Here is a 21235-nt window from a genome sequence, read left to right as displayed (position 1 = left end):
AGTAGTTCTGAGGTGTTGCTGATTTCATTGTTAAAAGGTTGAGGAAATCCTCCCAAGATCCACTGACATAGTCCACCTTAGAATCTCCATTCTCCCAGATATTTGCTGTCAGCACCTGGCCAGAAGAGTTGTCCAATTTGTTCTGCCCTCTGTGGTACTAGATGTTCTCTGCAGGCCTCAATGATTTGTCACATCCCCATGTGCATCTGGGTATGCTATCCACTTCACAGATTTCAGCAACCAAGGAAGCCGATTCTGACACACACTCTCCCTGGTCTGACCACAGATTCTATGAGTTTCCCTATGGTTGGAGTTCTCAGACCACTGGTCCAGTTGGTGGGTGGATGAGCCCCAGAACTGATTCCCGTGTGTGCCAGCCAATGCAGGGTCTTTATAAAATGACAATAGCTAGAAGATTTTCAATGATAAGTGCTTGAAGTGATGGCTATGTTAATTACCCTTTTTATTATGGGCAGATATGTATATGTACATTATACTACTTTATATGAAAAGATTGGCTGTTTCCATCATTTTAGAACAAAATCACTGAACTACATGGCGTGAGCTACATGCTCAGACTCTCATTCATTCATGGATACAGCCAGGGCGCTGAGGGAAACTGCTTGGCAAAGTCGTGGCTTTGTGTTTCTCCTGGTTTGCTTTAGTTAACTCATTTTCTGAATAGATTACAGATGCAAAACTATTTCCAAAACCTTTTTTGTTCTTTGAATAGGACTTTTAAAATATTCAAGAAAGGCATTCATGCTTGAAAAGATAATAAGTCAATTGCCACAATTTCATGAAAAATTCATAATGACTGAACACTATTGTATATGCAACACAATTTGAGTGATAGAAAATACGGATATGGTCATTTTCCTCTCTCAAGCATGTTCTTATTGTCTCAGTTCATGTTGAAAAGACTGTTATGAACACTTAAATAACATGCCTCCAAGTCCTGCCTCACTGAAATATAGAACAAATGTTTCAGTCAATTGAATGTTATTGCAGCGTATCCATGTATGCTCGAGATCTGCTTCACAGTCTCCATCCTTCTGCTTATAATGTTTTTTATGTCATTGTTCTTTAGATGTATAACTAGCACATACTGGAATCTTTTACTTTTAATTGACACATATTTGCGCATATTGATGGGATGCAGTGTGATCATGTGGTACATGCATATATTTGTAATGGCTACATTGGGGTAACTCACGTTTCTATCTCAATGTTGGGAAGTCCTACGCTCTTTTTCACTGTTACTTTTACATAGGTCACAGATTGTCATAGAAGCTAGTTCCCCTGCTGTGCCACTGAACACAAGATAAGGAACACGTTACCAATCTCTCCCCCCTTCCTCGCTTCCCTGGCTTCTAATCACTACTCTACCTACTAGTTCTTTTTTTTTTAAGACTTATTTATTTTCATTGTAAAGTCAGATATACAGAGAGGAGGAGAAATAGAAAGAAAGATCTTCCGTCCAATGATTCACTCCCCAAGTGACCACAACGGCCAGTACTGTGCCTCGACGGCTTTCCCAGGCCACAAGCTGGGAGCTGGATAGGAATCCGGGCCGCCGGGATTAGAACCGATTCCAGCACGTTCAAGGCAAGGATTTTAGCCTCTAGGCCACCATGTTGGGCCCTCTACCCACTAGTTCTATCAGATACCTTTATTAACTTTCACTAAGGCATAAGAATATCCAAGTCTTAATCAATTTTTTAAATGGACAAAGATCTGAAGACACTTTTCTATAGAAGACACCCAGATGACTAACAAATTTCTTTTTTTCTTTTTGTTTTCTTTTTCCTTTTTTATTTTGACCAAGTTTCTCAAGAACATCTTCAATATCACTAGTCATCAGTGAAAAGCAGCCCCAAATCATAATACAATATCATCCCATTCCAGTTGCAATGGATATCACCAAAAAGAGGAAAACATCTGGCAAGGATTCAGAGAACGGGGAGTTATTTAATGCCCTTGGAGGTGGTGTGTGTCCATCAGCATAGCCATTATGGAAAACAGCATGGGCTTTGCTAAAGCAAATACCTTTAGTGAGATCCAGAGAGCCCACTACTCAGGCTGTCCTACGGCAGAGACAGCCACACTCTCCTGTCTACTCTTCAAAATTGCCTGATTTAGAACCAACACAATGCATTTGGACACTCTCAGCCAACCTGCCTCCAAGTTGCACCCTTGGTGTTTGTTATTCACACCTTTGCACTTACTTTTGCACAATTTCGTGTCTCCTATGTACCACACTGTTACTACCCTCTGCATGCATTGGACTAGTCTCTTCCTTTCTTCCCTTTCTCTTTGGAGCTATACCTGCTTGTCACTTAGCATGTTCAACAAAAACACACTAAAACATCAAAACTCTGGTTTAGTTCCTCTTCCCAAGCTAACACACACACACACACACACACACACACACACACACACACACACCCCTCAGAATTCTTTAATGCTGATGGTAAGGATTTTGCATTGTGTTTGAGGCTTAAGCTCTTTTTACTTATACAATGAAATGTTAAAAAGAGAAGTATCTTTTTCTTTCTTCCTCTTTTTCTTGTGTGTTTATTTGAGAGACAGAGAGCAGACAGAGCTCCCATCAGCTAGGCTTGTATTCCAAGCACCTGCAACAACTGAAGCTGGGTTCTGGGCCAAAGCAGGCATCCTGGCACTCCATCCGTCTCCCACATGAGGCCCAGGAACCCAGTTCCATGAGTCACCACTACGTCCCAGGGTCTACATTAGGAAGAAGCTAGATTCTTAAACACTACACTTCCCCTTTATTCCCATTATAATAGTCTTACGCTGCTTAAATTAGTTTACTGTGATCAACAGAATTTAAACTAAGTGATCAAGCAGATTTCTGCACCAAAGACTTTGATACTTTCAAGTCCTTATAACAAATATTCTTAGGCTTAACATCAAAAGCCACAATCTCAACATTATTAAAATAAAATTAACAGACTGTCAGGAATACTGTTCATTCTACTTAATGGCGTTAAGGAGAAATTGGGGTTTTTAATAACAAGAAGTAGAATATAGATCTACTCCAATTGTTATAGTAACTGTCATGTAAATATTTGCTAAATGTTTAGCTCTAGGATTCATCTCAGAAATTTCAACAAGTAGTCTATTCTTCCCCAGTTTGTGTTAAGCTATGATCAGAATTCTAAATTTCAATATGTCTATCATCGTACCAATCCTATCTTTAGTATTATATGCCTTTTCCCCAGCATTTTACTTCTGTATTGTTTCTATTCTCTTAAAGCTTTATGATTTCTTTTTAAAACAGTTGATCTTTAAAATTACCAACATAATTCCAAAGGTCTTTGCAGAGTGTTGCTCCTTATACTTTATTCCATATTTGTATGGATTTCATATAATTCCTATTTTGTTACTGGAAGGATATGCAGAAGTGTACATTTTCATTGCAGTATGTGGAGAAAGTATGACATCAGTATTTGACAAGTGGTAGTAGGCTAAACTCAGGCACTGTGTGAAACCAAAACCCTAGAAGTAGATTCTTATTTTGTAAGCTTTCAAATTCTTTGATCTATCTTGCACTTGAACTAACCTTTTACCAAAGCGTGCTCTTATATCATCATTCATTGGTCACTTGGAAAATAATGATTCGCAACAAGCACTGATGTTGCAATAGCACATGCGTCATAACGTCGAGCAAACACGCTTGCAAAGAATGCGATTACTCTTACCAGACAGCCCAGCTATTGCAATGCTCTTACATCCTAGTGGCAGATATAAGCTTTCCCAAAGCCCAATTTGCACTTGCCACGCTTACGTTTATAACTGAGAAAAAAATGCTCTCTTGTTTGTCATGAAATGATAGGTTCTGTTTCTTCATTATTAATAAAATATTTGCCAAATAATTGTCTCAATAATGACAATTTGTCAGTCATCCTGATAGGTTAAAAAAGCAATGTGTCCATATACATAAATATAATATATATTATTTATATATTTGTGGTTTATATGTGTGTATATACATATATATACATATATACAAATATATAACAATATATATCTTTGTTATTATTAGCAGCTTGTTTTTTATAAGAAAAGTGTTTTCTGATTTAAAGACAAATGTGGCACATTTAAGTAGCTGAAGAGATTTCTCATGCCCAGAATGGAATGGACAGGGATGGAACCGGGGAGACCCGAAGATGAGGCTGTCCAAGTGAGAAGACAGGCCACTCAGAGTGTAGTGGATGAAGGAACATGTTCAGATTCTTGCAAAGGAGGTCATGAATTTGACCAGAGGGATTAGCGAAGTTAGAGCTACCTCATACAAGAGAATTCTCTGGGTGTCTGAGGGAAATGGGAGGGACATGGCAACAGCCAAAGCAAGCCAACAGCACAGAGGCCACCTGAGGCCTCTGCCAGGATGCTGCCAAGCACATCACAACGGCCAGAGAAGGGCAGAGGCAGGTCAAGGGCCAGAGAAGGGCAACTGGCGGGTCGGCAGAAGTGCAGGCTTCCACTCTGGGTGGGAGGCAGACGGGCTGGGTGAGTAAGGAAACCTCACCTTAGTGGAACGTCCTCTTCCCAGATCACACAGGCAGCTTGCCCTCTTCCGTTCAGAGATGCCAGCCCTCAGCCAGCTACCGTCCCCGGGAGAACAGGCCGCCCTGTGAACCCCCGAGCCGGAGAAAACCCTGCCCCACGGCGTCTGAGCAAAAGGTACAGCGAGCAGAACGCTGCCAGCTCTCCCTCACCGTGCTCACCCAACAGGAAGCTCTGAGATTGGCTTTTAATATTTTTATTAGCTAAAAACAAGTGACACAAAGATTTCAGAATCTGTACCTACCTCTTTTTTGAAAAGAGCAAGAGGCAGAGACTGACCTTCCACCCTTTAATTCACCCTGCAAATTGCTGCTTTAGTTCTGGAGTAACCCAGACCAAAGTCAGGAGTTAGGGGCTTGCTCTGAGTCGCCCATGTGGGTGGCAGGGACCCAAGTAGTCAGGTTATCTTCTGCTGCCTCCAAGACTGCTTAGCAGTGAGTGGGATTGGAACTAGGGCAGCTGGAAGGCTAACTGGTGCTCACAGAAGATGGTGGCCCTTGCAGAGGTCCAACTCACTTTGCCACAACGCCAGCCCTCCTGCTGTTCTGATGGTGCTGTGGTAAACCCAGGCTCCAGCCCTCACATCCATCCCTGCTCTTGGGGCTTGGGCAGCTACCGCTTCAGAAAGCAGCAGTGGCTAGATCCTTTGCTTGCACTTTAGAAAGTGTAGCCAAAGGACCTTTCTCAGTTGATGGAGTACAAGCTCTAGCTCCTTCCAGACTCTCCAATCAACTTCAGAATCTCTCAGTTATCACTAGTTTGTATCCATCTCCCCAAGCATCTGTGGGCTTACCTAAATTCAGGGATGCAATTCTGTGAACTGGACATCAGCAATAAAGTTAAGCTGACTGACACTAAGGGAACAAAAGTAAATTCTGAATTAATTCATACTTAACTACTTTCCTTGGAATCTCATACCCTCTTGTGTGAACCTGTCCTGCAGGATGTACAGCACAGCGAGTGGTACATTGGACAGTACGGTCGGCAGGCAGTAGAAGAAGCACTAATGAAGGAGAGGAAGGTAACGCCTCCCACAGGGCCCACCATCCCCACTCCCTGCATCGTGCCAGTGTGCTCAGCTCATGGATCACAGGGTGGCACAAGCTGTATCCTTCAGTGCAGTGGCTTCTGCAGCACCCTCCCTGTCTCATTCTAGAGAAAAAATATATATAAAATCTTAATTTGAAGGGCAGAGAGAGAAAGAAAGAAATCTTCAATCTGCTTATTCACTCCCAAAATGACCACAATGGCCAAGACTGGCATAGGCCAAAGGCAGAAAATTGGAATTCCATCTTGATCTCCTACATGAGGAGTAGGCAATCAAATATTTGGGCCATGCTTCTGCTTCCTTCCAAGGATCAGAGGCAGAACAGCCAGGACTCAAACCAGCACTCTAGTCGTAAGATGTTTAGGCCGCAGAGCCACAACACCAGTTCTGAGAGAGGGGATTTTTAAATATGGAGTTTCGGGTCTCAGGCAGACTCTAAGACTTTCTCAACCTCCTGAAGAACTGTATAGGTCTTTTTTTCTAAAGTTAGCAACAGAAAGGTCAACCCTAAGGAACTCTTGAAGATCTGGTATGGAAGTGAGGATGAGGAGGTGAGAATGGAAAGGGGCTCCATCTGTGTCTTCCCAGTGTCATCTCGTTAGCAAAGGTCTGCTCAGGCCCAGCTGCTCGCTGTGTCTCGTTCCTTAAGAGCAGAGAAAGGGCCTTGATGGTCCAGGCAGCCAGGATGGGAGGGCTTGTGCTGCACTTGCAGCTCTCAGCTCCTGAGCATAATGGCACGGCTTACGCTCCATGTTCAAGAAAGGAGTTCCCACCTCACTGATTAACTTCCTCCATCCCACCACGGCTCTTAAAACTTCAGCTCAGAAGGAACATACCTCACCTCTGCTCACATATCATTGGCTAAAGTAAGCCACACAACCAAAAGTAACTTCAAAGGGTGTAAGACAGTACAAACCTCCCAAATGACCCAAGGGAGGGAAGAATACGTTTGATTAGGACAAATGACTACCACAACCACCATTACCAACAGTAAGTCATTACTTTTTTTATTATACTTTTAAAGATCTTTACATAGTCGACTAGGGTAAAAAGGTTCAACAGCTACAGGAAAGTAGGCAAGACCATCATTTCCATATTGTTTCCTTTATGTATCTGAAGTAAAGGGGGATTTTAAGGGAGAAGCCCCACCCAGTCTCCCACCCACCCCAGGTCCCTAATGTGGGGCATGCTCCGAGGGTCTTGCTCAAGCGGTTTTGCTGGTTCAACAGTTATGAATTGCTGCCAGTCTCACCACTCCGAGCACGATGAGGTCACTGAAGAATCCACTGATTGACAAAGTCCTTCATAGAGTCTCCATTTGTCCAGTTTTTCACTGCCATCATATAGCTGAAGTGGTTGATTGACTTGTCCTGTCCTCTGTCTTTGCATGGCTAGGGCTCCGAGTCCAGTAGTTCGATTGGGAGGATCCCCAAAGGAACTTTGTCTGAGGTGTTTCCAGACCAGATTCTTGTATATAGTAGCAAGCACAGGGCCTGGCACAGTCCATCACCCCGATCAGCTAATGGTTGCAATTGCTGGGTTCGTTCTGCCTCCAGCCCTGTCTTCCACTGGAACCAATGGGTGTTGTAGTCCAACCTGGTTCTGCCCAGCACACACTCCCCCCTCACACAAACCAGTGGGAGCTGCGGCCTAGTCGGAGTGACCCACAATAACCCCCACCAGGCCCACCCCCTACCCTGGTTTGCCAGTATGTATAGCAGACTAGTCCAGTCTGTCTCACATCCCATTGGGCTCTCATACATGTCAATGGGTATTAAAAGCTTAGTTCCATCTAACCAGCTCAACTATCTAGCCCTCACGGATGTTGTTGGGTGCCTGTCTGTCTAGCCATCCCAGCCCCTATCCTAGTTTTCCTGCTCTCCCATCGGAGTGGTAACCCAAGAGGGAGGAGCCCACTATTTCCCTCCCAGGCTACTCCCACTTCTGGATTATGCACTCTCCAGGTGGTTGGTTGTGTGGTTTAACTTGACAGAATTAGTCCCCACTGCCAGCTTCTGCCAGCTGATGCTGCGGCTAAGCCCAAACAACCCTCACCCACTGAAATTGTAGCTTGCACCAGTAGGAACAATCAGCCTAGCCCAGCTTTTCCCTGATCTAGTCCACATGATGCACACAGGTGTTGTAGCCCTGCCTAGTCTGGTCTGCCCCCATCCCAGCTCACGCTCTCCGGCGGGAGTAGCTGTCCAGCAAAGGAATCACACCCCCATATTCCCCCTGCCGGCTACGCCCCCTCCCTTCCTGATTCTCACATGTGCTGTTGGGCGCTGCAGTCACATCTGGTACAGGTAACCTCACCCTGGCATTCCGTAATATGCAATGATTTTTGTCGCAACCGAACCTGACTTGACCCACACTTTGTTCTGGTGCTCGGATTCGCCAGTGGATGATGTAAACTGATTTAGCCTGGTCTGCCCCCGACCCATGCCAATTGTATGCCAGTGGGTAACTTTCCATGGCCTGTTCTGGGCTGTTTCCTATCATGCTTCTTGTGCTTACGTGCCAGGTCTGTGTCCTGCCAGAGGAGTTGCCCAGGCTCCTCCATCAGAACTTCTCCCAGTGCCAGATTTTGTGCATACCAGTGGGTCCATGAGGCAACCCTACTCAACAGTGGCTTTTCCTGACTGGCCTTCAACCCAATCTGGTTCTTGCTGTTGGATGTTTCAGCCCAGCCACGGTTTGTCCATACTCATATACAGCTCACACATGGCTCAGTAGGGGTTCAGACCTAGCCTAGTCTGTCCCACATCTACCCTGGTCCTCCAGGATACCAGACGGTGTTGGAGTCTGGCCTGGCTTGGTGAGTCCAGTCCCAGTCCACACTTGTGCCAAAGGAGAATACAATCATTCTGATCAGAACACAGCCCCCATTCCAGCCCATGTGCCTCTTGGTGGGAACCTCAACCCAGTTAGGGTGTCCCCTTAGCTCCCCAACCAGGCCTATTCCCAGCCATAGATCACGCGCATGCCTGTGGTTGCTCTGACTCAGCTTGGCACAGCCCCTCACCTGTCCCGACCCCTGCCTTAAACACTGTGGCTTAGCATCCCTGGCTCATGCAGACCAGTAGGTGCAAGAGCCTATCTCGGCATGACCTGTGCTCCCTCCTAGTTTCCAATTTTACTTATGGGCTAAGGTTTGCTCAGTCCTGCCTGGTACATCCCATTCCATTATCAATTCACACATTGGCTAGCCATCGGAGCTACTTTGCCCAGCTTGTTCGACCCCCAGGTCTGGACCACATGTTCACCAACAGGAGCTATAACTTGCCAGGGAAGTTTCCCAAGTTCCTCCACTTGATCCACTCCCAGACCCAGTTCTCATACATGCCATTGAGTTTTAGGCCAGTGCCCAGCATAGTCTGGCCTTCCATTTGGCCTTGTATGAGCTGGTGAACGTTGCAGCCCAGCCCACCCCACACCCTATTCAGAATGCACATTCGGGTGCTGCTGCCTTGACCAGTCCAGACTGACGAACAGTAAGTCATTATGAAAGGGATGCTTTGTGCAGAGAAATGGACTGAATTACTTAGAAGTGATAGAAGGTCATTCAAAGCTAATAGAACAGAGCCTACACTCAACTAACCAGAGCAGTGGGCATTGCTAAATGAAGAAACACCCAAATGACGTAACTGACTAGTGGACAGAGAAAAAAAAAAAGAGGTCTCCAGTAAATTTTAATACTGCATTCTAAGAGTGGATGCTGCATAATTCAACAAAATAAATAAATGTTAAGTTGCTATGGTAAACAGACTAACACCCCTCCCTAAGATGCCCACATCCTAATTTCTAGAAGCTGCAAAGATCTGACATTCTGTTGCTTTGAAGATCCAAGCACATCAAGAGCTGAGATGGGGAGCTGAGACAGACATGTCAGGATCAGATTGGAAGTGGAACAAGGGGAGCATTTTCTGAGGCGCACGGGTCGCTGGAGGATGGCAGGGCAGGAATACTGCTTCTCTAGCACCATCAGCATACGGGTTCCTGGGGCAGCTCTAAAAATATTTTTTTTTCTTTTGATGAAAAGAAGGCCCAAAGAGTGGTATAGTGGTCTCCCAGCCTGCACGTGTCTGCCTAACACACTAAGGCCAGCCCCAGCTGGGCTCTACAGGTCAGAAGGCCAGCTGGATCTCAGTTGGACCAAAATCGAAAGGCAAGAATAGGTGCTTTTCTAGAGACCACCTGCATTTCTGGCATTTGGGCCTCTCACCCCCATAACATGCATCCTTTACACATCACTATGGCCATCTGTACAGCAGCCACAGGTTTTCAGCACTTGCATCTATCTGAATGGCACAGAGCAGCCACAGAGCTAACCCTTGCAAGTGTGTTAATGCCAGCAGGACTGCCGCATCTCACTGTGAGCTGCCCCCAAAGAGCAGGGTGTCTGATTATTTCTCATATGGCCTGAACTTGGCAGAGACACAGCTGGCCTTCTGTAAGCTGTCACTCTCCACCTCATGACTTCTGAAACACTCATGTTCCCAACTCTCTTCCTCCTCTGACAGCTCGCATCCTTCCCCAGCTGCTACCTCTAGTGCCACACCTGCACTGGCCTCACCCAGCTGTATTTCCTACTCCCTAATAAGATCTCTTCATGTATCTTCATATCAATGACTGAAACACCATGCCTCTTTAGGGAACCCAGGACCAACTAGCCATATCTTGGCATGAAGACCCAATTCACTAGGCTAAAATCTTAACCTCCTCAAATGGTATAGTGGCTTCAGTATTTCTAGAATAGTAACTGGGCATTAGGCAGAATAGATACCTTGGGAAGATTGACAGCTGAAGGGAAGCACTTAGGCAGGGACCAGAAGAGGGCATTTCATGCTGACAGAGTGACATGAGCACAAGTAGATGGTGCCTTCATGACATGATAACTTGGCTAGTGTCAGGAGCTAGAACCAGGAAAGGGGCTGTGGGAGCAATGAAAAAGCAAACCACATGCCTGGCTGAGGCACTTCTCAAAGAAGGCCACGCTGAGATTGTAGGCAGCAAACTGACGCCAGTAAAGGATGATGGAAGAACTGAATGTGGTGCTCCTCTTGGTACATGTCCCAGAAACAACAACTCTTAGATAAACAGACATGCAATCAAAAATTACCAAGGGAAAACCAGTAACGTGCTTGCCATAAAACTGAATTAGGTGGGATTTCACACACATACGCATCATGACTGCTGGCAGTGCGAGGGTGGGCCGCTGGCGTGCCTCAGATGACCATGTACCTTTGTTCCATAGGATGGCACCTTCCTGGTCCGAGACTGCTCCACAAAATCCAAGGCAGAGCCCTACGTTTTGGTGGTGTTTTATGGGAACAAAGTCTACAATGTGAAAATCCGCTTCCTGGAGAGGAATCAGCAGTTCGCCCTGGGCACGGGCCTCAGAGGAGATGAGGTGGGTGTAAGTCGGCTGCCTCTCTTGCAGGCTGTTGACAAGCGGGGTTGAGGAGGGGGCTGGAGTCATGTGGTGATGGGATCAGAGAGGACAGCACTGGCTGCAGGTGGAGGCTGCAGTCTGTCCGCCTCCCAACTAGGCCTGGCCACTCCAGGCACCCACGGCATGACTTGCCTAGTGCGGGCACCTCTACAGAACACAAGGAGTCTCCCATGTAAGCCCATACCGACGTTACTTCCTCCCCAGCACTAATCTCTCATCAAAGGCATTTCAAAAGTCTGTTCGCATGATCTATGCATAGGCTTGTGTCTCCGGCACAGTATTCGGTACCCTGTGCAGCATACCCGTCTGCAGTACAGATCTGCTGATAGGGGGTCAGGTGGAGGAGTGGACCCAGGACAGAATTGTTGAATGACTGCACAAACTGATGAGAAAGGGCATTTCTCTGAAGATGTGTGGGTGAGCGTAGTCAGTGTGCATTAACTTATTCTGATCTTCAACATCTCTGGGATGTGACCATTGTCTCTGTCTTGCACATAGAGAAACTGAGCTTGAGAAAGAGGAAGAAAATGGTCAAATACACAGAGTAGGTAAGAAGGCGAGGAGAGGCTATTCAAGCCTTCATTGGGGGATGGAAGGAAGACAGGAAAAGGGGAGGGAAAGTGGGAAGGTCTGTGTCACCATTTGCTAAGGATGTGACCGCAGGCCACCATTTCACTCTCTGGAATGTCGATGTTCTTTCAAAGCCTAGACTTCCACACTTCAGTGACCCATTTCACAGCGCCAGGTCTCTGTATCTGTTCACTTGAGTTGCAGGCTGAACTATGTTCTGTTCCCCCAAAATTCACACAATGAAGACCTAACCCCAGTATCTCAGAAATGGAAAATGGGACTTTAAAAAGAAAATTAAGCTTAAATGAAGTCATGTAATAGACCCCAAGCCAAGAGGTTAGGATACAGAGTGATGACCGCGCGAGAACACAGTTATACCCAAGCCAAGCACAGAAACCTCAGAAGGAACCAGCACGGATCACAACCTTGTCTTGGACCTCTGGCATTCGTAACTGTGAAGGAACAGTCCTATCATTTAGGGTGTGCTACTTAGTTATAGCAGCCCGAGCAAACTACCGGAATCTTATTGTGGGGTGGCTAAGTCCAAATACTTCAGTGCAAGATGAAGGATGAGAAGACATGGGCAGAAGTCAGCAGAGCCAGTGCAGGATTCAGGGCTGCCCCGACAGGATCTGCAGTCAGGTGGAGTAGTGCCTACTGTGAGGCTTCACTGAATATTCAAAGAGGGTAGGGTTTGAAACAACTGGAGTATCACCTGTTTCCTTGCCCTTTTTTTTGGAAATCCTGAAGTATCACGGCATCAAGTACATGTTGGGAGTCAGAGTGTCCACTATGGTAATTTTATTACAATGACCTTATAATGAGTTAAACACAAATGTAAGGATGCCTCTGGCAGCCACGCTGGATATTTTTAGTGAGCATTGGTTGCAGGTGATAAGATCACAGAAGCTGCTGTTCTTCCATGCACAGAAGGGTGGTGTTTGGGAAAGGCCAGGCCTGGGTAGGGCACAAGAGGCTCCAGCACAGGCTGCACGGAGGTGTCGGCCACCTTAGCTCCACTCTCTAGCTGCTTCCCTACCAACATCAGTATAAACCCAGAACTTCCACATACTGGCATAGTGCCAGGGCTACCAGAATGCTTCAGGTGACTAAAATCCTTTCATACCTGTGAAAGTCCTGCCAGTGAGCTTAGTAAAGATCTCAGCTCTAATCATGCATCGCTTGGAGAGGATCAGTACTGGGTTGGTTTACATGAACAGGTGCATGGAGAGTAAATAGAATAACACTGTTGCAAATGCAGCCACAATAAGGATTATGTCAGAGCTAGAGAGATAGATGTCCAATGTTCATTATTACATTGTTATTATTTGGACAGCTAGAATGTAATTTCACTCAAATACACACTTATCCAGAAGAAAAAATCCTTTAAACCTTCCCTATTGCCCAATTTCCACCTCACAGAAGTTCTCATTGCCAAGAAAAGCCATACATGATTTTTAAACGCCCAAGTTGAAGGGTTCCTTTCAGTGGCCCTTGCACCGTGGCACGGGCTGGGTCTTCTGTCAGAGGCTGTTTCGTTTGCTCTTTCATTTTGCCCCTGCAAAAGGCCCCTTTACCACTGAAGGAAACTGACATTCTGTCTCAGTCTCTGCTATTGCTAACAGCCAAACACCACAGATCTGTTTTTATAAAGAGGTCTACTGGGGTTCACAGTTCTGGTCCAAGGTCAAGGTCTGGCATCCTGCTGGCTGAGCCCTGCGGCAGCACAGAGGGTCACACAGGGAAAGACCTTGCCCAGCCAGCTTCCAACAGACCCCTCCCAAGGTAATGCAGGCACCCTCTATTCAGGGCGTGAACAGATTAACAGACCCCTAGTCACTTCTCACAGATCCCACCTGGTCCCACCACTTAATGTCTCAGAATGGAGATGAAATCCTAACATGAGTGCATTAAATTTCACTGCATTCAAACCAGAGCAGACCTATATATAACAAGATTACAGCTTTTCTTGCCAGCCCCACTTTGGCCTGCTAATAACAGAGAAAGCAGAGTGATTCTCTACTAAGAGCCTGACAACATGTGCTCAGGAGGTCAGCTGCTCACTGGCTGTGCCCGCCTGTAAGGCGTTGTCACCTAGGCGGTTCAGATGAGCCGCTCTAATTACTGTCACTGAGCATCTGCCTTGGGGGTCCAAATGCCTATTTTAAGAAATCTCCTTTTTGTTTTGAGAACATTTTCCTCCCTTGCCGCTCCCAAACAAGTCTCCTTTAGCATATTTTGAATACTTAGCAATGTTTGGTGTGTGCAGGTAGCAATTATCAACTGACTTGATCTACTGAATCTCATCCCCATGCTGCGCTGTGAGGGAGGTGCTGTGAGCAACCCCAGCTCAACAGTCCGCGAGGCAAACGCGAATGGCTGGGCCCAGGTCACAGCGGTAAATAGCAACACTGGAATTCTATACATATCGCAAAAAGACTGATTCTGCCATACATCTTCAGATAATGTCATAACCAAATGCCAACCATGCCACACCTGTTTGCAACGGGCCTGGAGCACTGGCAGTTAACACATACAGCACACCATGCACCAGTGACTGGGTGAATAGTCACAGTTCGCAGGTGATTCCTTCCGCTCTGCCCTGTGGGAGGGTCACTTGTGGACCGCGCTCTGTTCTTCACGCCTCCCACAGCCTGAGCGCTCTGCTTTGCTGGGCTGAATGCCGCATCTTAAAACTACACACATATAAAACTGATACGGCCAGGCTCCTCTAAACACATGCCAGTCACCAGCAACTTTAGTTGTTCAAATAAAGAAATAGCATCTTCTTCATCCATTTGATAAGGAAAATGATAATTGAGGTTCCTAAGCATAATTTTTATTTCATGTCTGTTTTATTTTCCAGTTGACTTGAAAACTTGAGAATTCAAGTGTACCAATAAGGTAGCAACACCTAACTCATGAGTATTTTTGAGTTCACAGTGAGGTTATGTAAATACAGTCTCTCTCTCTCTCTCACACACACACACACACACAGTCACAGGAGCTCGGGAACTTCCCCTCCCATCTATCTTACAGGACTCCGAGGCCCTTTAGTGAGGGCTGTGTGCCCCACGCAGTGCTCACTGCCACACTCGGAGGAGTACAAGGGAACCCCCCGCCTCTGCACCCCTCCCTGCATAGGGGGTGAGCAAACCCAGGCACGCCTGTGGAGCACACAGCTGCACAGCACCTCTGTGTGCTGCGTGTTCGACGCTGGGTCAGCAGAAGAGGGGAGCTGGCCATCCTTGTCTGGCTTCCTCAGATTTGGGGATTACCCCCAGCTGGTTTCCTGCAGCTGCTCTCCCTGGACCACACACCACGGAGGCTGCACTCTGCATTCCATCATAGTCTGAAACGTCTCCTCCTGCAGCTTCCGAAGCCAGTGACCGACCCGGGGCTCCATTTCCCAACAGCTGGTGTCTGCACCACATGAAACTCCACGTCCTCTCTGGGAACACTGGGCAGATCCAGAGATGCAGCTGAGCCATAGGCCGATTGGTGGAACGCCAGCCCTAGCTGGCCTGGGAAACACCTGACATAAACGACCTTCAGATCCACGGCCTTGCCTGCATCAAACATCAACCCTGCTTCAACGTCTTCCAAAGCTCAAGAAGGGAGAGCACAGAGCCATTTCAACTAGCAGGCCTTTTTTTGCTCTGCAGATGTTTAAGAAAAGTGTCTGAAAAGTATAGTATAGATGTACTGAATAGATTTCAAAGACTAGGAGACAAACAGTGCACCAGGGTATCTTTCTCCCTTCCTTCCTTCTCTCTCTCTCTCTCTCGCCTCTTTCCTTCTTTCACTCCCAGTGAGCACCCACATTTCTTGCCTTTTCTGGCAAGGACACATTGACCACAGCTTACACCAGAGTAAACAAAAGGCTTCCACAGATTTTCAAGATCTAATAGCATGACATTTGCTGTCTCCCTGGGAAAACAAATGTAATTTAACATAAAAGTAAAAGCCTAATTATCATGTTTTTTAAAGTCTCTTTAGGGCATTATTTCAGATGTGGACCCATCAGATTTACATAAGCCCACAGTAAGAAATGACAATATGATTAATTGTTCCTGCCTTGCTTCCTAACACCTGTTAAAATTATAACTTCATATAAAATGTCATCCATGCAGATTATTAAAACAATTCATATTGAATTCATTATTTGGGAACAATGCTAAAGAAACCAGGAATGAGGATACAAAGCATTTTCCCTCTGACTATTGATATCAGAAAAGATTTCCAGTTTGTGGACAAGTTCTGCACGGAAAGTTTATTTTCATCACTCCTTTTTGGTCTTGTTCAATGCGAAGACAGAGGAAGAAAACTCAGTCCTTAGTTCACCATTGGAGATGAAAGACAAGAACTTCCCTTCTTCCTGAAGACTTGGGATGAAGCCCACGAGCACCTGCTGTGACTTCATTGCTGTCTGCTGATGCTCTGGCAGCGCCACAGGCAGGAGGGAACCGTGATGCCTGACATCTCCCTAGAAGTCACCATGTGCCCGGCTTCCTTCCAAAGGCCATGCGAGCAGGCTCAGTTAATCCTCGCAGCAGACTCAGAGGCAGGATTTAACATCACCACCCTGAGACACAATGTCAGAAAACCGCCCCAGGTCACACAGTGACAAGGTAACACGGCAAGGCTTTGAACTCAGGGATTTATTTAGGTCCTCCACCTCAGCTGATCCCATTGCAGTAGGACAACTTCTCCCCCTGCTGGACAACTGGGAAACCATCTTGCCTCTGTAGGAATCAAAACTTGGATATATCCTGTACATAAGAGAAGTGATGTTGTGGCCTGCAGGTTTATCCCTCACCAGAAAACAAAACAGATTTATGTATCAATACCTCCAAGGTGATGGTACTGGTAAGTGATGACACTGTGACCATGGAGCCCTCATGACTGCGAGCGGGACCCTTATAAAGAGACCTCAGGCCTCACGCCCTGAGGAAGATGAGAAGTCACCAGCCCTCCAGAATGCGTAATCCAGACACCAAACTCGCATTCATCCTGGCCTTCCCAGCCTCCACACCCGAAGGATTTCTGCAGTTTATAATCAGTCAAGTTCATTATGTTCTAGCCACATGAGAGGACTGGGGCATTCTGCACAGGTCAGCTCATAGAAATCTCTGCCACAGACCTAGGCGCAGGTCCAGGACAAGTCCCTTACAGATGTGGTCAGAGACAAGCAGCAGCCAGGCTGGAAGGAGGGGGCGATATCTTGAGGCATGGGAGCGGAAGGCTGGGGATGGAGGGGCACGGGGTACCTGAGCCCCCTACTCTGCCTTCCCCAGGCTTGTGCCCCAGTATGGCGCATGTGCTTCACATCCTCCACGCAGCACTTCAGCCTGGTGCTCCCACAAAGCAAAGGGGACAGTGCCACCTAGCAGCACATGCAGGCCCCAAGGGAAGTCTCCTGAGAGGTCTTCTGAGGTCCTCGAGCTCTCAACACATATCCCAAGTGGAAGCAGCTGTTAGTATCAAACAGTATGCGCTATAATCCCCACAATATAATAAATAATCTGCATGTGGACAGAAACCTTGGCAACAGCATCCCCCATTGGAAACAAAGAAAATTCCAAAAGTTTATGAACAATGAAATAAGAGGAGTATATTTCAGTGCAAATTTTTTAAATCAATGCATAGAATACTTTTAAAATTCATGAAAAGTGTACACTGTGGTACATGCATGGACTATAGTGATTTGCACGAACATAAACTTATCTTGAATTTCATTTTTCCACTATCTTTCTGAAGTTCCCTATATATCTGAGACTTGCCAACTTTTCTGCACCCAGAATATGCTGGAAGAGAGAAGAGGAGACAAACCCAAACAGGAATCAAAGTGACCCCTCCGTGACTCCCCTCCCCAGGCTGTGACCCCTCCGTTCTTGGGGTATCAGAAGTCATCAGTCTCGGACACAGCCATGTAACAGACAAAAGAGACAATCATCTAGAACGAGGCTCTACTGGCCCCCATCGCATGACCCTGAGCGAGTCCAGCCTCCCCCTAGCCCTTCAGAGATGACTACCAGCCCTGTTCCCTGCACAGACTTGCCGGGGAGGGGTTGCCTTAAGTACCGAGAGGCAGGTTGAACAAGTTCTTCCTAATTATCTCCCAAACCTCTCCTCCAGCATCACGAAACCAGCCCTCCTGTTGCGCTCAGCCTTCCTAACACTGGGCATGCTCTGAACATCCTCCAAACCCACCTTTTCCATTAATCTTGAATCACCTATAAGCTAAAACCTACCACAGGTTTATACCCTTGGCGGAGCACTTGCTGAGTCCCCCAGCTAAAGTAGGCTCACGAGCCTTCCCATCTCTACAGCACATTCTCCGAGTAACCCTAGAAACAGTGGGATCCACAGCCAGCCTTGAGCTTTCACAGGGAGCCCAGGGGGGAAAGGTAAAAAGGGTTAACCTCATCAGGAGCTCTGTGGCTGCCCCTGTCCCTCTGTGCTCAGAATTCATTAGAGCAGCAGGAGGAAGCCTTGTGGCAGATGACTCCCACCAATTTACTCAGCTCAAGCTTGGAGCCTCTGCATGGTCCACGAGTCTGTTTAGTGTATAATGAATGCATCGGAGTCCTTGGGACGAGAGTGGGGCTTGACCAGAACAACCAACCCAAGAACTCTGGGCTGGCAGGAATCCTACAGCTTCCAGAGTTCACCTTTGACCTCTCTCAGCTGTCTCACTCCATTGTCATGTTTCTTACCACTTATTTGCATAACCCTGCTTACTATATCTTTGTTGTTGTTGTTGTTCAAGATAGTCATGTTTTTAAATACAAAAATTGTTGATGAGTTCACCTGTTTAACCTACAAAGGAGATATTTACAAAACTGTGAATCTTCTGTTTCAGAGATTTGATTCCGTGGAAGACATCATCCAGTACTACAAATCTTTTCCTATCATACTAATTGATGGGAAAGATAAAACTGGAGTGCACAAGGAACAGTGCTGCCTGACCCGGCCCCTCCCCCTCAGCAGGCACTTCTCACCTTGGTAGCCCGTCCTTGCCGTATCCTCTGTGTGGTGGGCCCCATTTCTTCAAAGGATTGCTTCCTGTATCTTCAAGTGACAACTTTTAGACTTTGTAGAGAAGAAGAGCATCTATAATAGAAATCAGAAAATCAATCATGGCTTTGAGAGCTTAAGCCACAGAGGAAGTGTTGATAAGATGCAAAAGCAAAAACCTGGTGTTTTCTAAACAGACTATAAGCATGGTCATTAGACTCATGCTGCAGATGAGCAAAGAAGGTTCCAAGAAGCAGGTGCTTAAGTGCTGCAGCGATCACATGACAAGGCCACGTGAGACTCCCAAACCTCCGCTCTTTACTGGACCCAGCTGCCTTTGTTCCGAATGGTGTGGACTGTCCACTTAAACTGTGTGGGCGGTGCCTTACGCCAAAGATACGGGATATATGAGCCTTGTTTTATTTGTAATATTGGAAACTGTGATTATCTAGAAGAAAGAAGGTATGGAAAACAAGAGCGCTTTTGATTATCACCTCAAAGTCAGAAATTAGAGATACCTGCGTAGGAGGGCCGCAAGACCTGTCTCCAGCTAACTCCACTCAGGGGAACCGCACCAGATGGAGTTAGCGGCTTCCCAGGAAGGAACGGGGAGAGCCATAAACTCCTCCAGCTTGTAGGCAAGCTTGAGTTTGACGACAAGTAATTTTTTTTGACAATTCCAATTACAGACTTTAAAGAGAACTGTCCTCGGGTTGGTGCGGGACCTTCTCCATTGCACTTATCATGTGTTGTTTCTCCTCAGGGGAACAAGGCCTCGTTTTATCCCTCAAAGAAGTTACAGATCTTTCTCAGCATAAGAAAATCCAAACTGAAACCTCTCTTTCCTGGCTTCATACAATCACATTTTCGCTGCATCTCCTGCCCCGCGTGGTTTTTAGAATCCCCTCAAAGAGCTACATTTAAACAAGAAAGACAGGGTGCGTGCTGTGCGGATCTGCACCGTGCTATGAGGATCAGCCCCTGCGCCTGCTGGCGGCGCTGGCGTAGCGAGGCTGGTGGGCAGGTGCACTGACGCTGGAGGACTAGTTTTCAAAACTTCTGGAGAGACTACAAAGTTTCGGCTGCTAGATACCGTCAGTCGGGCTCCTCTATTCGGGCTGGCACAGAATCAAAAGTGGCCCTGTTTTACAAGGAGCTAATAAGGACAACATTGATGAGCCGGACAGTCCGGCGTTCGCAAGTCCACGGAAGAGCCCAGTCCAAGGGGAACAGCAGACTTGCCATCTTCACAAAGAAGCGGTTTGGAATCTGACCTTGACACTGAGGATGAAAACCACCAGCTGGTTCCACAAGAACTGGTTTCGCGCAGCTGCTGTGTCTTTTACAGGTGTCCTCCTTGGAACAGACTTCATACACAGGCTGGCAAAACAGACTACAACATCTGAGTTCATGAATTCTCTGAGCAGAAGAGAATCCTTCTGAAGGCTGAAGGCGAACAAATGTTTGGCATCAGGAAAAAAAAGAAAAAAGAGATAACGTTAAAATACTGATTTACCAAGCCCAGCGTGGTAGCCTAGTGGCTAAACTCCTAAATTTGTATGCACCAGGATCCCATATGGGCACCAATTTGTGCACTGGCAGCTCCACTTCCCATCCAGCTCCCTGCTTGTGACCTGGGAAAGCAGTCGAGGATGCCCAAAGCCTAACACCCTGCACCCACATGGGAGATCAGGAAGAAGCTCCTGGCTTCTGGCTCTGGATTGGCTCAGCTCCAGCCATTGTGGCCAATTGGGGGAGTAAACCAGGAAATGGAAGGTCTTTCTTTCTGCTCTCCTTCCCTCTGTGAATCTGACTTCCCAAGAAAAATAAATCTCAAAAATTATTGACTTATGAGCCCAGTGTGGTAGCCTAGCAGCTAAAGTCCTCGCCTTGAACGCACTGGGATCCCATACAGATGCTGGTTCTAATCCCGGCAGCCCCACTTCCATCCAGCTCCCTGCTTGTGGCCGGGGAAAGCAGTTGAGGACGGCCCAAAGCCTTGGGACCCTGCAACTACGTGGGAAACCTGGAAGAAGCTCCTGGCTCCTGGGCTTCAGATTGGCTCAGCTCCAGCTGTTACAGCCGCTCAGCCGCTTGGGGGTGAATCAACAGACAGAAGATCTTCCTCTCTGTATATCTGCCTTTCCAATAAAAATAAATTGACTTACACACTTTAAAATAAGTGAATACAATTGTTAGAGTGAGATAGGTTTGAAAAATGTTTGTTTAAATTAATAGACAACTACCAACACTGTAAAATAAATGAGGTATTTATATGATTGTACTTTAATGCAGATATTAAAAGGAATTATAAAGCCAGAGAATAGAGCAGCAACATGATAGCAGCATGACTTGTGTTCTAAAGCAGCTGACAAGGAGCTGTCTGGGCAGAGTTCTGGGCGTGCATCCTCCCCCACTCAGGTGTGCCTCCTTCAAGAGGTCAGTGTGAAGTGATACATCCCAGTGGAGGAAGGAGACTCATCTTGGAATGTAACACATGTGGAAGAAGGAATTTTCATGTGCACAGGATTGCACAGGACAGGAAGACC

At 46.5% G+C, this 21235-nt stretch overlaps 1 protein-coding gene across 1 annotated transcript in view; it reads left to right on the top strand.

The window, feature by feature from the left end:
• CLNK (cytokine dependent hematopoietic cell linker) overlaps window positions 1-18678 on the top strand; it is an 80301-nt gene extending 61623 nt beyond the window's left edge. Inside the window, exons 15-18 of the mRNA XM_040966319.1 lie at window positions 4580-4710; window positions 5537-5614; window positions 10899-11054; window positions 18532-18678. Coding sequence (XP_040822253.1) covers window positions 4580-4710; window positions 5537-5614; window positions 10899-11054; window positions 18532-18678 — 512 coding nt within the window. The remainder of the gene's footprint in view (window positions 1-4579; window positions 4711-5536; window positions 5615-10898; window positions 11055-18531) is intronic.
• The last annotated feature ends 2557 nt before the right edge of the window (window positions 18679-21235 follow it).

Source organism: Ochotona curzoniae, unplaced genomic scaffold (assembly GCF_017591425.1).
Source record: "Ochotona curzoniae isolate NIBS_2020 unplaced genomic scaffold, NIBS_Ocur_1.0 scaffold_4505, whole genome shotgun sequence".
Lineage (NCBI taxonomy): Eukaryota > Metazoa > Chordata > Mammalia > Lagomorpha > Ochotonidae > Ochotona > Ochotona curzoniae.
Note: the sequence above shows the minus strand (reverse complement) of the source record. Positions and strands in the feature narration are given on the sequence as shown.